Genomic DNA, 16,929 nt, shown 5'->3' with positions numbered 1-16,929 from the left:
CGGTGCGGGGGCGGCGGGGCCGTGGCGCCCCCTGCTGGCCGGGGCCGCTCAGCGGGGCCGGCCCGGGCTGTGCCCGGAGGGTCGCGGGTTCGAGGCCCCTCTCGGGCCGTTCCGCTCCTCCCTCCGGCGGCTCCTCCCCCGGGCGCTCCCTCCACGCCAGCCCGGGGATGCGCGGCCTGTCCCGGCTCTGCGCGGCCGGGGCCGCGGCCATGGCCGGGCCCGAGCCGGGGTTGCTGCTCCGCTTCCAGCGGCGGTTCCTGGCGGCGCGGCCGCTCCTCTCGCTGCCCTGGCCGGTACCGGGGGGAGGAGCGGGCGGGGGGGACGCGGCCCCGCCGCTTTGTTGGGTTGTTTATTTATTTATCCCGCTTTAGGAGCTGGAACAAAACCTGCGGGCTGCGCCGGACTCGTCCCTGCTCCAGGACATCCTGCACCAGGTGGGGACACCCCCGGCTGCCCCCGCGTGTGCCCAGAGCCAGCGGAGTCGCTCGCAGATGCAGCGGTCCGGGGTCGCAGCGCGCCGGTGGGCCCTGCAGAACTGCGGCTTTCCTTCCCCGCCTCTCATTTGGCTGTTCGTGGATCGAAATGGAGACCCGCCTGCCCGAGCACTGATGCGGTGAATGGCACAGGCGGGTCTGCCCAGCTGGTCCTGGATCCTGCGGGATACAGGGAATGCTGGTGCCTAAACTGTCCCTGGGGATGGGGAAAAGAGCAAATCAGGCAGCAAGCCGAAAGGGAAAGAGGGAAGAGAAAAAGCAAAAGAAGGAGGAGAGCAAACTGGACTATTCCCACTCACTTTTACTCTTTGAAAAGGGAGATTTTTGCTGCCACAAAAGCTGTGAAATCTGCTGTCACAGATCTGTAAAAAAAAAAATCTTCACATTTCAATTTCTTGCTCAGCATCACCTGTACAGACTAAATCCTGATGCATTTCATGGCACTCAGAGCCAATTAATGGTCCTGTGTCCCTCAGTGCCTTTCCTAAACCCTCCCTGGTAACTGTTTTCCACGGCTGTTCCTCTTTCAGACCATTCTCCACCCTCTGTGTGTGAAATATCCCCCCTCAACCAAGTACAGGAGGTGCTTTCTGACTGAGCTCATCAAAAAGGTACTGCTTGCTTTTCACTCTTTTTTCCTTTGAAAATATCCCCTGTAACAACACACAACACTCAGTGTAAATATTGGGGCCAACATTGTATTAAGTAGGACTTAATGTGCAAATGTTTTCTGTTTTCATGACAATGTGACCCCCAGAGCTGCCCTGTTCTTCCCACAGCACGAATCCACAGCAGCTGAACCCCTGGATGAACTGTATGACACACTGGCAGATGTTTTAAAAGAAGAAGAATCTACTCAATGTTACAAAAACTACTTACTGGTAAGCATTGACACTGCACTGTTGTAAATCACATTTAATAATCTGAACTAAGCAATAACTGGCTTTAAAAATAACCCCCCAGAAGCCTGGAGTGCTTCCTGCCTTTTCCCAGGTGCCAATATTGACTGTGAAGTGCAACCCTGTTGTCTGTGCTGACCCATCTTTGCCTTCTCGTGTGTCCTCCAGCCCACAGGAGCCTGGGTGACCCTTTCTGAGAGCACAGCCCTGATCTCTGGGGGGACCACAGGGCTCGTCACGTGGGACGCTGCTCTGCACCTCGCTGGGTGGGCAGGGGGGAACCCCGAGCTGTTCCGGGCCAGGTAATGGCACAGCAGGGGTGGGAAGGGGGAAAATCCATACAGAATCATGGCATGGTTTGGGGGGGAAGGAGCTTAAAGATCATCTCCTTCAGTTCTTCTGCCACGGGCAGGGACACCTCCCACCAGCCCAGGCTGCTCCAAGCCCCATCCAACCCAGCCTTGGACACTTCCAGGGATCCAGGGGCAGCCACAGCTTCTCTGGGCAACCCCAGCCCTCTGTTACTGTGAGCTACAAAACTGTAGTTTAACAACAGACAATAATAGTAATATTTAATAATAGGCAATATATACACCCAGAATAAGTGAACTCACACCCTTTGGGTGCTGGGGAACTGCTGCTCTTGTCTGTTCTGCAAGTCAAGCTGTGACTCAGGACAGGACCTTGTAGTTCTGTCAGCACAGGGGTTAAGATCAAAACCCTGGCACTGTGCACCTGACTTGCTTTGAAATTCAGCTGTTCAGTTTGCAGTAATTTAACCAATTCACTCCTTACTGGGATCCATCTCACCAGCGTTACAGGAGCCACGGGCAGGTCTGATCCCATCATCTGGACTTTATAAATCAACAGCTGAGAGGAACAAGCACTTTTGAGGAAAAGATAATTTCAAATACTGAGTCCCAAAGGAACTGTGCTGCTCAGAGTCTGCTTCTCTGCCCTGACTATGGAAAGAACCAGTTCAGGGGGAGGCAGATGCAGATGGCTACAACCAGCTGGGAATGCCTCTCATCCCCACGCTGGGAATGCTTTGTACCATATGCAAAACAGCATTTCAGGTAATTAATTTATGCTCACCCTCAGCATTTCCCAGCTCTCCAGTTGTTCGAAATAAAGGTTAGGTTGTGAATGGTTTACTCAAAAATTATTGACATTATCTGGACCTCATTTTACCTTTAATTTTACTTGCAGTATTTTTGATTTCCAACTTAATGTAGAGCCCTAATAGTACTTCCTTTACTCTGTTACCCTTCAGGACAGTCTTGGAATTAGGAAGTGGGGTTGGCTTCACTGGAATTGCCATCTGCAAGACCTGCCAACCCAAGACATACATATTTAGTGACTGCCACCCTCGTGTTCTCAGCCAGCTGGGACAGAACATCCGTCTCAACGGCTTCGAACCGACCTGGTGCATCCAAACAGAGCCCCAAGGGCAGGAGGTGGAAGCAAAGAACTGCCAAAACCCAAGAGTGATTGTTGCAGAACTTGACTGGGGCTCAGTGACAGAAGAACAGCTGGGGGGCGTCCAAGCTGACGTCGTCATCGCAGCAGGTAACGTCACCTCGCCGGTGGGACCCTGCAGGACACAGCAGGTTGGAGAGACGGGGGCAGAATTCAGGAGTCCTGGCAGGCTCCTGAGGGATGACATCATAAAAAAAAAAACAAACAACACAACTGCAGCCCTGTTTTGGACTTGCCCATATATAAATCTGAGGGGAGATTACAGGAAATCTAATCGTGGAAAATTCTAGTGATAGTGAAGTGTCTCAGCTGCAGCTACAGGGTTTTACTCCCTGATTTGGAGCTTTGCAAACCAAAATTACCTGAGAATCCAGGTGAGAAAATGACTTTGTCATCCAAGGTATCACAAGATGTGAATTCTGTAAGATGAAGCCACTGTATGGTGCCCAGTGCCAACACTGTTCAGTGCCCAAACCAGCCCATGCTGGACTCTGAAGACAAAAACTAAAGGAGATTTACATCTGACACCTCAACACTTCCATGCACAAACCAACCACCTCTGAGCATCGGTATTTTGTACCCCTTGGTGCTCACTCTCACCTCCCATCACTGTTTCTGCTCTCCAGGAAACGACTCAGGATTCAAACTGCTGCAAGTCCTTGGCCATCAGTCTCTCAAACACCCATTTTTCACAAGGCAGGTTTGTTTTGCCAAGGGCACTGGTAACAGCACCAACACTGTTCCAGTCTCCCTGCTAGGATGGGCCTAAATAAAATACCTGGCAATCCATTTACAAAAAAGGAGCACAGATTTTTAGTGATTTTGGAGTGGTAGTAGAGATGAGGGCATAGCACAGAAAACAAGAGGCATTTCTGAAGCTCTCTCCTTGGGAATTTTTAACCCCTGAATAAAATAAAAACAAACCATATTCTCCTGCACTGTGAATATTTTATATTTCTGTTTTGCAGTTCTCATTCTGCTTTTTGCTCAATCCTCAATAAATATTGTATTCCCCCCCCCCTTCTTTTTTTGCAGATGTGGTGTATGATCCAGAGATCATTTTAGCCCTCATTGGGATGCTACAGAAACTCTCCTCCTCCAGAGCAGACAGAAAAGCTCCCGAGGTCTTCATTGCCTTCGCAATCCGTAACCCAGACACGTATCAGCTGTTCCAGGCTGAGCTGGGTAGGGCCTCTTTCATCAACTGTTCAACAGTTCTGCCTCTTTCCCCATCCCTTTTCCTGGGGTAGAGATGAACAGCAGTGTTTGTTGGCGAGGGGCACTGTTCAGTTGTCAGATCATTATCCCAGAGCTGGGTTTAAGAGCAGGAGCTTTTCCTCGTGGATTTGATCAGGAGATTGGAACTTACCTTTAGGTACCTCCTGGCCATCACAACTCCCATCTCGAAGGGATGAATCCAAGTGTGGTGGACTCAAAAAAAGGGAGGAAACTAAAAAGGGTTAAGCTTAAAGGAGGGAAAGCATCTGTGCTGCTCTGTCACAGGGATAAATAACAGAGATGCAGCCTAAACCCTTCATCTTATCTTTCCTGTTCTTTGAGGGTTAAAAGCCAACTAGGGCTTAAATAAAATGGGATTTTTTTTCTTCATATACTCCTCTAAAGCCTGTATTTTGCAGTGTGTCAGCTGCTCAGCAACTGATTAATTCACAAACTGATGCTGAGAGAGGCATTACTGGTATCTTTTAAAAAACACTCAGAGCATTTGCCTGTAGCTTTTTCTTTCACAGCGTGGTAAAGGATCTCTTCTTACAGAACTTGTCGTGCAACTTGTGCTCTTCATTTTATGAAGCCTAAATATGATTCCCAGTGTTTCTCTTCACAGATAAAGTCGGGATCAGGTGGCAGATTATTCCAGCCCACAGCAACAGTAATTTTCTCGATGATGTGCAGCCAAATGTAACTATTCTCCAGCTATTTATATAGGCTTGGCAAATAGAATCAGAATTTTGAGGCCAACAGGAGCTATGTCACCCTTGCAGCAAGATTATCCTGAATTCTGGAAGCACACACCAGAGGTGCTGGACTGTACACAGGGGCTGTTGTCAATGGGAGTTGTTTCCTTCTGTAATTTCCAGCTTGTCAAGCTGCTGCCCCTGAAAAATGAGTAAACTTCAAACAATTAAAAAAAAAATGAAGCCCTAATCACACTGCACTTTAATTCTGTAGAAGACAACAGAATTTTCAAGAGTCTTTTTTTAAGTGTGTTTTGACTTGTTAATGCTGGAGGCAAACCTGCAGGATGGCAGGACGAGGATCTCCCACGGACAAGGGAGCAAAACGATGGTCCAGAGCAATAAATATTTTTACATATTAAAACCAGCTGTAATTGTCTATTCTGGGTTTTTTTATACTTGTCTGTATATACTGGCAGTCTGGTCAATCTTAAAAATGAACCACTAAATGAGCAGTGATTAATACCTACAGAGCTGTGGGCTGTCCCAGGCTGTAGGAGCAGGTGGAAATCAGGGGCATCTTGACCCTGCACTGATGACAAAAATCACAGCTGAGGTACATTCCTCTCACTTAAGAGCTGCCACTTTCACTTCTGGCTGCTGGGACCTTCCTGTCAGGCTGGCCAGGAAATAAAAAAGGAATCACACAGTACCACAGTAACGCTGCAGGGATCCTGCAAGGAGGAAGGACTGAGCTCACCTGCTCGGAAACTGCCCATTCATCATTCTCCTCTTGGTCCTGAAGCAGAAGATCAAATGCTGCTCATTCTCCTCTTCAGACTTTTTTCTCTGTATTGTTTTAGAAGTTACTTACAGGAAAATGAACAAATACTTCAGCCCCCTCCTTCCGTAGCAGTGGAGAGAAAATGGGTGGCAGGTAACTTGAAACCTGAAGGATCATCTTTGTTCTTCAAGCTGAGAGAGGCCACAACTGCTGGGATTAAGCAGAAGTCACCCCAGCCCAGGTTTTCACTCCCTGTCCCCAAAGAGGAAGAACTCAAAGGTGTTATTTCAGCCCAGACAGGAGCTCCCTTACACAAAAATTCAAGTCACTCAAGGGTTCTGTATAGATGGCTCATTTTATATCTGAAATTTTTATTACAGGAAGATGAAAGCTCTCTGAAGCTTTTGGCATTACTGTTTAATTAGAGAAGTGCCCACTTTATCTCCATGTCCACAGGAATGGCTAAAGGGGAATGGTGAAACCCCCAGACAGGATTTTGACTGAAAACAGTAGGAAAGATTCACTAAAATATTGGCAAATAAATCTTTATGAACCATTCTCAAGTCAAAAAGCTGAAGGTTTTGCCAAACTCCTGGAGTAAAGCAACCTGACTCTTCTATTTTCACCTTCTTCCTTCTGGAAAAAGCAGATTTTCAGTGATTACTCAGTCAGAGGGTTTAAAAATGCTGATGCAGAACCCACTGTCACCACCTCCCACCCCTGAGCTTTGAGGAGCATAACCACATGATAAAACCAAGCACTTCTATTCCTTAAATGACTGACATGTATTTTATAACCAAAAAGGTGATAAAAATTTGGAAGCATTAGGTCTGCAAATACTGACCTTAACAATAAAAAGTTGAAGGGTGCACCTGAGTGAGCACTCACAAAGTGCCTTTGATTACGTTACACGTATATTTTGGGTTTATTTTTCCCTGTTCTATTCATCTGCTCAAAAAGAGATAAATTTTATGCTCTTTCTCAAGGTTAAATGGGCACATTTCACTTCAGACTGCAAGGGGAGCACTCACTGCAAGGTCTGTTTTCCTCCAAGTACCCAGTAAAGCTGTCACACCCCAGCAGCTGCACTTCCACATTCCTGCACACAACTGTAAAAAGGAAAACAACCTTGAGACAAAATGGTTCTGTCTCAATAAAATCATACAAGAGGATACTCAGTGTGTCTCTAGGCAACATTAACTGGTTGAATAATCAAAACCCCCACCGTATCCTCAGTTAAATTTCAGAATCATTTTGATTGGAAAATACCAAGATCATCAAGTCCAACCTTTGACCAGTACATATAAAACAATTCAAATAAAAGGCATTTCCCACTTGCCAAAAAAACATACCCAAATCACCTACTAAGGTGCTGAGTGTACAGTAGATAGAAGTGGTAATAGTTTCTATCTGTATTCAAGTATCTTCACCAAAAAGTGACCTTTGAGCAGCACAGGTGGACAGGCAGCAAAGAGCTCCAACTGCACCTTCAGCTCTACTCTTACACAGGAAGCTCGAATTGGAAAGGAAGAGGAGTGTGCAAACACATCTTCCAAGATGAAGTAGTTAAAAACTACAACTGTAGACAACACAAAGTGTTTATTCACTGTTATCAAATGTCTGCAGTCCAGGAATGTGTCAGCTTTGCCACCCTCCTTCCCCACAGTCACTCCTTGTGCCCCAGCAAGGGCAGCACGGTCTGGTCCCAGCTCTCGTCCCAGCGCGGCTCCTTGGACGCCCTGAGGTTCTGCCTGAAGCGGTGCAGTTTGCCTTCCAGGGTAGGAAATTCCCAGAAAAGCATCTGTAATACAAAAAGCAAACCCCCAAAAATCCCATCACGTTCCTCTTCAGGCTCATTGCAGCCTCCCCAGCAATAACCCTCAACTACAACGCTGCGGTGAGACCGTTCCTGGGTCTGGCCCCAGAAACAGAGCAATGACAATGTTTTCAATGCTTTTGCCAGCTTCACATTCACACTGAAACACAAGTGAGGCCAATAACGTTCACCAGGCCAAGCAGTGCCTTCTGAGAAAGCAAAATGCACAGATGCTGAGCTGTGAAAGGGCTGCTCATGTGGGGGCACCTCTGGGGTTACACCTGCGGGGGCAGAAAGGAGTCAAAGCCTTTACCTTCAGCTGCTGGGCGAGTTCACCCGAGTCCCTGAATATCAGACCATTTTCGTTGTGCTTCACAAGCTCATGTAAACTGTGAGAGAAGAAGGTAAGAGGGGAGAAAATGAGACAAAAAGCAGCAAGTGGGACATTTCAGATGTTGTTCAGTGACACCCAAAGGGGCCATGCCTGGATAGCTGTAACATTATCACTGATAGGAGCCCACACGTGACATCAGGGGATGGGGAAGGCAGCTGAAAATCTTCTCATTTCAAGACTGTTTCTCCTTTCTCTGTCAGACTTAATCTACCACAACTGTACCAAAGGGCCCTCACTCTGTGCCACTCAACTGGACACACATGAAAAATCGGGGCAATAATCTACTTTAAAACTAACCCACAAGGAGAATTTTTCCATGATCCACCGTGAAACCCTCACAGAGAGTTTATCTTCCTTTATAAAGCTACTGTTTTCCCAAAGGACCATGAATTCCAAGACTGCCTATGCATACACTCACTCCTTCACTGAAGGGAAGGAGGCTTTTTTAAAATTAAATATATATGGAGAAACAAAGGATAACAGGGATTTTTTTTTAGGTAAGTGGTTGCATGAAACGCTCTGAACTTTGTAGAAACCAGTGTCGTTTTTAAAAATTTAAAAAACCCTGATTTCTAACTTACTGAATTTCAAAAATGGCCTAATACAGGAATCTCACTAGACTCCTGCAGTAGCTGCTGAACTTTGTAGGAGTACTTTTTATATGAATCACTTGATCTGTAACAGAAAAAGGTCTTACCATTCAAAATGTATTGCACACACAGGTAAACAGCAGCCAAACATATCCACCACCTTCATGGGTAAATCCAACCCACTGGAGGATTTATGGAGACACACCCCCAGGTCTGCTGAGCCTGAGAAGCAAACAAAACAGCCTGAATTCTCTGAGAGCAGCTCTTCTGTCACAATATATTGTGTGACTAAAAGGAGGCAGGTTTTAGAAACATCATAGGTGAGTGCATATTAAATTAAAGGGGATTTTAAAGTTTCATGTATCTTAAAACAGCCTTTCTGCCTCTTAATCTGCTAAGAATGGATGAGTGAAGGAAAACTCCATCACAAACCAGACAGGATACACTGCTTGGCTCACTGGTGACCTCTCTCAGTTCAAGTCACCTCAAAATAGAGAACTTATAGCGTGGTTTTATAGACATTATGTTCATTATTTGAGAAGGACCAAATAAGCACAGTGTTTTACAGCCATATATCCTGCAGAATGGAGATCAAGTTGAACATGTGTTTTACTACTTTATTACTCCCACTTTATGCTGTTACAATGAACATGCTGAGGGCACAACATTCCAATGACAAGTTAATTAAAAATTTCAGCTACTTTCAGTTGCTTAGTGAAAAGCTTTTTATTTCATTTACAGGAGAGACCCTGAAAATAAGCTGGAACGTGCACAGGCAGCTGTGTTTCAGCACAGGCAGAAGTAACAAAGAGTGCAAGGAATAGGCTAAAACAGCAACAGGTACTAAGCCAACTTTTTGGGAGAAGCAAATACCCAGAGAAATTCAACATTTTTGCTCATTACTATATTCTACCAGGTTCTGTGCACAGTCTGTATCAGCTCTCTGCCCCTATGCCAAGGTGTTTTGCACACATTCTCAAGCCTATTCCATCACCCACTATTTACCAAGCAGAAGAGGGTAATCCTCAGCTTCCAGCCATGGTGTACAGATCTGGATATGTTTCAAGTGCAGTTTCTGTATCAGTCCATTGTAGTAGTCTTTTAGAGGTCCTTTACCTGTTTAAAACAGAAAAGAATAATATATATTAGTCTTTCATCATGATGACTGAAAACAGTGTGGTCTGTGAATCTTACTGTGCAGCTGACGAGCTGCTGTTGTATCAGGTACATCCAAAAGGACACCACACATGATCCTCCAAAAGACTCATAAAAATCCAAGTCCCCTGGAAAGTGATGTGTACCTGGACTTGTCTCATCCAGTACTTAAAAGAATTTGCCATCAATACAGAATCATGGAATAGTAAAGGTTGGAAAAGCCCTTTAAGATCATCGAGTCAAACCATCCCCAGCACTGCCAAGGCCACCAATAATCCACATCCCCAAGTGCCACATCCACATGGTTTTAAATCCCTCCAGGGATGGGGGCTCCACCACTGCCCTGGGCCTGGTGTGCCAGGGCCTGACCACCCTTTCTGTGAAGAAATTTTCCCCAATACCTAACCTAAACCTCCCCTGGCACAACTTGAGGCCATTTCCCCTCGTCCTGTCCCTTGTTCCCTGGGAGCAGAGCCCGACATTCCCCAGCTCCCTCCTCCTGTCAGGGAGTTGCAGAGCCAGAAGGTCCCCCCTGAGCCTCCTTTTCTCCAGGTTGAGCCCCCCCAGCTCCTTCATTCTGCCTACACAACTTTTTGGCAAAGCCTCATTTGATGGGCCTCTTTTCCAGCACTAAATAAAAATCTTCCTGTTTAACGCTCTAAACATCAGATTTTACATTTTTTTTTGCTGCATCATCTTAATGTTGAGTTTAAATTGTTTTGAACATGGAGTAGTGCAGAACTGTAGAGGGAACAGGGAGTAGAGAGGGAGGTCAAGAGCTTCTCCTCTAAAAATGTGCCATCATTACATAGTGTGAGTTCAACTATAAACTACTATTCTTATAACCTGACACAAAGACAACAGTCTCTTCTCACCATCAGAAGAGTCAGCACAGAACAAAAGTGAGAATGAATGGTCTGTATCAGCACTGAAAGAACTGTAACACAAACAGCCCCTTACCTGTGATCACACACACCAGAGCTGGAAGCTTGGCTCCCTCCTCAATGAACCTCTCATAATCTGCAGAAGATAAAACACTGCTTGGAGGCCACAAATACACAGATGGTTGGTTTAACAGTGGTCACAGTGTATTAATTATTTAGCTTCCTACTGCAAGTAATTTCTGTACAGGTATGTACGTAGTAAAACAGTAGTAAATTCAGCAATGGTAAAATTTACAAACTTGTAAAGAAATAAATCATGCTCTGTTTATGCAGAAAGCATTTGCTCAACTGCCCCATAATCAGCTGCTTCAACAGATCAATTTACAACTGCAGCTGCAAAGCCTACACAGTAAGACCAAGTATTCCCTTCCTCCCTATTAGCAGATGCCTACGGAGAGTATGTGTAATAGCTGAGAAAATAAAACTGCAATTCAGAAGCTAGTTAGAGATGGAATTCTGACAACTCCCCTAATTGAATCCAGATGTTGCACTTCTGTACTTCAATTACTACTCTTAAACCAGAGCTAATTAATCAAATACAGCTGCATTTTCACCTGAATGAGGTTTAGCAAACCCCTTTTTAAGTATCCAGAAAACAACCCTTGGAAAAATGAGATTAATCCTTCATACCCACCTTCTAAAGCTTTTAAAAGGACAGAGAAGTCTTCATCCTCTGAAAGAGAAGGCTTTATTAGTGACATCCACATTGGTATCATTTATGGTGGATTACTGTCTTTAAATAACAACAATCAGACCCTCCTCACCTCACCAACATGATTTAGTAGAGGCCACGCTTTTCCAATTAAAATCTGCTAATTTGCTTTCATAAATAAAAGTCTATAACCACAGACAGAGTTTATTTGCTTCCCTGGCTGGCAATACAGCAGACAAACCACTCACAAACGCTGCACATCTTCAAAGCTATCAGGTTCAAATTTTCTAGTTTCTAAAACTAAAGAACTGAGTGTAAAAACTGCCCTGACAATTCAAAGATAAAGAGAATTCTGCTCATGGTTACTATCAATGGATTTGTTTCCATTTTCTGTTCTCTTCTTCACACAGAGGGGAAAAAAGGGACATAATTATGTAAGATACATTATCAGAAATCATGGAATCACAGGCTGTTTTGGGTTGGAAGGGATCTTAAATCTCACCTTGTCCCAAGCCACGGGCAGGGACACCTTCCATTAGACCAGGCTGCTCAATAAGGAGTAAATATTTTAAATTCTTTAACAATTTTACACCACCATGCAAGACAGTATGTCTAGAATGAAAGCGAAAAAAGAAGTAGGAAGTCTCTTTTAACCATCCTTAAAGCTGAGCCTCTAGACTGTAGCTCTATAATTAAAATATAACTTTAAAAAATCATTAATTTTTAGCATTCTATATGTTATGCCACATTTAGTTGTACCATAATACACCTTGTCTTCCATATTTCCCAGGCAAATGACAGAAAAACATAACTTCAGGTGCGAGGAAGGACAAACAGCTGTAGTTTTTGATGAAAAATGCAGTGTTTGCCCACCTGTCCAGCTGGTGCTGCTGATGAGAAGAGCTGGCCGGCCCCTGGACTGCACCACAGGTCCATCCCTGCCATCCCTCTCTGTGAAGGCAGATCTCTCAGCACTGGAATCCACAGGCTCTGCACTACAGAGACACAACTTCCTGAGGATGGGCTGCACACACAGCCAGCAACAGCAGCAAACACTGCTTAAGAGGCAGGAACTTCCAAACATTTTGTTTTCACATTTGCTGCTCAACTTCTCTAGAAACAGAGGCATCCCAGTAGAGAGCTCTGGAGAAACACCAGACTAGGACAGGCCATTTTTCCTGCTTCCTACTGCTACTGCTACAGACACGATTCCATCTTCCAGCAGAGCGTTTTCCTTAACAAGCTGAGCAATCGGCCAGCCTCCCTTTCCAGCTCTGCCTCACAGCACAGAACATGGAGGCCAACAGCACATTTATTGCATTAAACTCAGACCCTACACATTCTCGGGTGGGCACTTCAAAAAAATCCACTCCATGCTATGGATTGCACTACTTTTTCAAGCATTAGTTTGGTAAAGTAACTCCCCAGTCAATCTGCTACAAGTGACATCCTGCACACAGAGGGGAACATGCAACACTCAAACCGAGACCCCGAAGGCTCTCACAGTAAGTAAGGAAGAGGTGCTATTAAGGAAGCATCCAAGCACTGACATTTAGGTCCATGGGAACCAGACAACTGCTGAGTTCCACCCTAGAGATCCTCTGTCACAGACTGCCTCAGTGCCTGTGCCAACTTCTTTAAAAACAAAAACACTTCTGCTTCACACAGCGAGTCTTGCGCCACCACAGTTGGGTGATTTCACTTCTGGCCTCTCCTCGTGATGTTGAGCCAACTTGCACAGCATCGGCTGCCCCAAGCACTGGGCCCACTGTGCCTGTGGGGCTCGGAGCCTGGGCCCCCACACGAGCACCTGTGGCAACCACAGCTCCGTGGAGCTCCGTGAGGGACTGGCAGTGCTGCACTCACACCCACCCTGCTCGGAAGGGCTCGTAGTCCCGGGCGAGTTTCATGTACAGGCGGTGCCGAAGCTCTAAGGGTGTTTCCTTGAAGTAAGCAGCTGGTTTGTCATACAGAGTTACTGCCCTGGGAGGAAACAGGGGATTAGCTCAAACAGGATACAGATGTAACAACATGCACCTGGTCAGTGACAGGCTGAACTCTAATACAGAAAGTAATTAAGTAAATCAATGCTGCAAAGTAATTAGTTCTTTGACTCTTATATCTGTCTGTATGCCTGAAGTTTGCTGGAATACACCAAGGTGGACACAATAATCCTGTAACAAAGAGGCCTTTCATGGTGCCCATTCTAGGGGTGAAATGCACCTGTCCAAACTGCAGACATCACTGTCTTGATTTGTAAACTTACTCTAACTGTCCCTGAGCAACCTTGATCTGCAAAAGAAAAGCTGTCAGGGCAGACTAATTGTTAAAAATCCCAGTGAGTATTCCCATTCTACTGGCAGCCAAGCAGCAAACCTCCCTGACACCTGAACTGCCACCTCCCAGTCAACTGGGTGTTAATTAGGAAGGGTAATGAAGACTCCCGATTGCCCACACTCCACTGAGCTCATTACAAAACAGAGCTAATAAGTTTCAGTGGTGTTGCTTTTGTAGGATCTGAATCCTGAATCCTCAGAGATCTGTTCTTTCATTTTACTTTGCACACACAGAGTAATTTACAGACTTACTTTATGTTGCAATTCACCCAGAGATCTTCTTTCATTGCATCGGTGACACACAAGTTATAGTCAGACAAGCGCCCAAAAAGCTTTTCATACCTGACAAAAATTTAAATGTCAGTTAGAAATCACAGGCAGGCAATTGTTTTAACTGCCCCCAGTGCCCATGACAAGTGAAAGCCAAACAAAATCAAAAGAAACCCAACTGCCTCCCAAACTGAGATTTAATTACCAATTATTCCCAGTTATTGATGGACTCCTTGTGCTGAAGCAATATCAGTTTATGAGAGGGGCTACAGCAGGACTCCAACACCTACGCTAGAAAGCCTTTAACTGCACACAACCAATTAGATTCAGCAAAGAAGCAGCTTTTTAAGGGAGAGCTGGAGTGTAAAGGAGCATTAGAGGATAAAAAACCTCAGTACATATAGAGAAATTCTAATACCAAGATCAAAGTCTGCATATGCACATAAAAGCAATCAGCCTACTTCAAACCACCCCCCTACGTGTCCAACAAAGGCAATTTCAAAACATGTTTTCTGAAAGAGAAACCAGTCCAAGCACAGCAAACCCCAGAAATCCCTCTCACAAACAGCCCTTTGCCAATTACACTCTCCCCACTGGCTTCCATTCTGAATCCTCCCCAGCTATGTAATTTAGAGGAGCAGAAGTGACTGTACAAACCATTTTGCAATCCGCACTAGCGGGTGGTTCCTCCCGTGACTCAGACTCATTATGGTGTATCCATAGTTGTGCCAATCAATGATCAGTTTGCTCCTCCAGAACAGACCTGCCACCCAGGCAACAGCTATACTGGGTAAGCCTGGGGGATTCTGCTCCAAAATAAACCAGAAACAGCGTAAGAGTGTGGTCAAGTGACAAACACAAAGCAACTACCAGCAAAAAACATCCAATTATTGAAATTACATCGCTTTAAAGGAGCTTAATGACCAGAGACGATTTGTATTCACCTATGAAGACTGGTAGGCACTTCAAATTTCACCTCGGATCAGGATCAAAATCCCCCTCCAATAAACACAACAGCATTTCTAGTGAGAGTTATTCTTTACTACTGCCCATGCCAATGAAGTTTAAAAGCCCAACAATCAACAGGAAGAGCAAACCTGAGTTGCTAACAGAAAAACCAAAGTTTGGAGGCAAAAAAATACTTTTGATACAGGTTTACACCATTGATGAAGCCAGTTCAGCTCTCAAATAACTAGAACAGTGTCTGAAGACTTCTGAAAATGCCTTGTGAAGTAGCAGTATTTGTTTTTATTAAAATGAGTCCCCCACAAAACATACCTGAAGAAGAATATAGGAGGGCTGATCTATCCTCAGCAGTGTGTACAGCAACTGCACTGACTGCACAAGGACCTTTACCACGTACTGGAAAAGCTTTGGACCCACTGCAAAATGACAGGAAAACTGGTGAGAATATTACAGTTCTCCCCCCAGAAATGTGCACATCATCACAGAGCCAGCCAGCTCTGCAGAGAGAGCGTTAAAATAAAGGTATCCTGTAAAAATGGAAACATGTTTAATATCTTTATCCACGAACTGCATAAGTGACTGAGCACAGCCTCAGCAAGTTTGGAGATGGCACCGAGTTGAGTGGGAGTGTTCATCTGCTTGAGGGTTGGAAGGCTCTGCTGAGGGATCTGGGCAGGATGGACCATGAGAGGAAAGACACTGAGGGGCTGGAGCGTGTGCAAGGAAGGGAACGGAGCTGGGAAGGGGCTGGAGCAGCAGGAGCAGCTGAGGGAGCTGGGGGGGCTCAGCCTGGAGAAAAGGAGGCTCAGGGGGGACCTTCTGGCTCTGCAACTCCCTGACAGGAGGGGGGAGCCGGGGGGGATTGGGCTCTGCTCCCAGGGAACAAGGGACAGGAGGAGAGGGAACAGCCTCAAGTTGTGCCAGGGGAGATTTATATCAGATATTGATAAAATTTCTTCTCAGAAAGGGTGGTCAGGCCCTGGCCCAGCTGCCCAGGACAGGGGTAGAGTCATTGGCCCTGGAGGGATTTAAAAGCCATGTAGATGTGGCACCTGGGGACATGAGTTAGTGGTGGCTTGGGAGTGCTGGTGGAACAGTTGGACTCGATGATCTTAGAGGGTTTTTCCAACCTAAAGGGTTCTTTGATTCTGTTCTATGATCATTACAAAGCTAAGTAAATACCTCATGGTCCCTATAAATTCCCATTTGTATTTTGTATAGAAAGAAGTCATAGAATCCCAGCATGGTTTGGTCGGAGGGACCTTAAAGCCCATCCAGTGCTACCCCTTGCCATGGACAAGGACAACTTCCACTAGCCCAGGTTGGTCCAAGCCCCATCCAACCCGGCCTTGGACACTTCCAGGGATGGGACAGCCACAGCTTCTCTGGGCAACAGTGACAAACACACAAGTTGGGAGTGGAAAGGGGCAAACAAAAAACAGTTCCACGTTTCGCTCTGCATCCGAACGGCAGCAAGTGCCCCGCTACCAAGCAGGTAGATGGAGAGGAGGGAGATCAGGGTGCGCAGCTCTGATCGCAGAGGGGCTGGACACGCACACGCTCGGGCCGCTCCGGGGGGTTTATTGTTCCGCCCAAAGCTCATTCCTCGCTACCCCCGCGCCCCCGGCCCCTCACGCACCTCGCAGCCCGCGCAGCTCGGCCACGGGCACCAGGCGGATGTGGGCGCTCCGCAGCACGTCCCGGTGCGGCCGGCTCTCTGCGGGGGGACAGCGCGGTCAGCGGCGCGACCCCCGGCCGGCTCTCTGCGGGGGACAGCGCGGTCAGCGGCGCGGCCCCCCCAGGCCCGCCCGGCCCCGCCGCCCCCCACTCACGGAGGTAGCCCAGCAGCGCGACCTCGCGCCCGTGCCGGGCCAGCGCCAGCGCGTGGTACTGCATCCGCGGGCTGCGGCCCACGTCCCCCAGCACCGCCACGCACACCCGGCCCGCGCCGCCCGCCGCCGCCGCCGCCACAGCAGCGGCAGCAGCGGCAGCAGCAGCAGCAGAGCCGCCACCGCCGCGCCCGCCACCCACGGCCACGGCCACGGGCCCAGCGCCGCCATCTTGGGCACCGCCACCCGCGCGGAGGGCGCCCCCTGGCGGCGCGGAGGCGCCGCGCTCTGAGGGGACCCCGCTGGGGCGGCGGGAACCACGGGGGAGGGTAATTACGGAGAGGGGCAATCAATTAGAGACAGGGTTAATTCGTTACGGCGAGTGTAATTAATTACAGCACTGCCGGA

At 47.0% G+C, this 16,929-nt stretch overlaps 2 protein-coding genes across 2 annotated transcripts; one reads left to right on the top strand and one right to left on the bottom strand.

The window, feature by feature from the left end:
• Nucleotides 1–168: 168 nt before the first annotated feature.
• Nucleotides 169–5,212, top strand: EEF2KMT (eukaryotic elongation factor 2 lysine methyltransferase). Its single transcript, XM_050317722.1, has 8 exons — nt 169–293; nt 372–434; nt 1,025–1,105; nt 1,274–1,375; nt 1,562–1,695; nt 2,667–2,962; nt 3,908–4,057; nt 4,716–5,212. The coding sequence occupies exons 1-8, from the start codon at nt 210–212 to the stop codon at nt 4,814–4,816; spliced, it is 1,011 nt and encodes a 336-aa protein (XP_050173679.1). The 5' UTR covers nt 169–209; the 3' UTR covers nt 4,817–5,212.
• Nucleotides 5,213–7,149: 1,937 nt separating this feature from the next.
• Nucleotides 7,150–16,603, bottom strand: ALG1 (ALG1 chitobiosyldiphosphodolichol beta-mannosyltransferase). Its single transcript, XM_050317700.1, has 13 exons — nt 16,525–16,603; nt 16,332–16,409; nt 15,005–15,108; nt 14,384–14,532; nt 13,709–13,798; nt 12,993–13,103; nt 11,994–12,115; nt 11,103–11,141; nt 10,485–10,544; nt 9,375–9,485; nt 8,477–8,591; nt 7,699–7,774; nt 7,150–7,370 (listed from the first exon to the last, which is right to left on the bottom strand). The coding sequence occupies exons 1-13, from the start codon at nt 16,586–16,588 to the stop codon at nt 7,236–7,238; spliced, it is 1,254 nt and encodes a 417-aa protein (XP_050173657.1). The 5' UTR covers nt 16,589–16,603; the 3' UTR covers nt 7,150–7,235.
• Nucleotides 16,604–16,929: the final 326 nt, after the last annotated feature.

This window comes from Myiozetetes cayanensis, unplaced genomic scaffold (genome assembly GCF_022539395.1).
Source record: "Myiozetetes cayanensis isolate MyiCay16 unplaced genomic scaffold, myiCay2020 scf20-37, whole genome shotgun sequence".
NCBI classification, from domain to species: domain Eukaryota; kingdom Metazoa; phylum Chordata; class Aves; order Passeriformes; family Tyrannidae; genus Myiozetetes; species Myiozetetes cayanensis.
The sequence above is the reverse complement of the archived record's forward strand: the minus strand, read 5'-3'. Positions and strand labels throughout refer to the sequence as shown.

Coding starts and splice junctions, on each gene's coding strand:
- ALG1 (XM_050317700.1), bottom strand. CDS start 16,588: ATGCAGTACCACGCGCTGGCGCTGGCCCGGCACGGGCGCGAGGTCGCG. Junction 13,104..13,708: donor TGGGTGAATTGCAACATAAA/GTAAGTCTGTAA, acceptor GTTTCCTCCCAG/GGCAGTAACTCTGTATGACA. Junction 11,142..11,993: donor CAGCAGCACCAGCTGGACAG/GTGGGCAAACAC, acceptor CTTCTCTTTCAG/AGGATGAAGACTTCTCTGTC.
- EEF2KMT (XM_050317722.1), top strand. CDS start 210: ATGGCCGGGCCCGAGCCGGGGTTGCTGCTCCGCTTCCAGCGGCGGTTC. Junction 294..371: donor TCCTCTCGCTGCCCTGGCCG/GTACCGGGGGGA, acceptor ATCCCGCTTTAG/GAGCTGGAACAAAACCTGCG. Junction 4,058..4,715: donor GCTGTTCCAGGCTGAGCTGG/GTAGGGCCTCTT, acceptor TTCTCTTCACAG/ATAAAGTCGGGATCAGGTGG.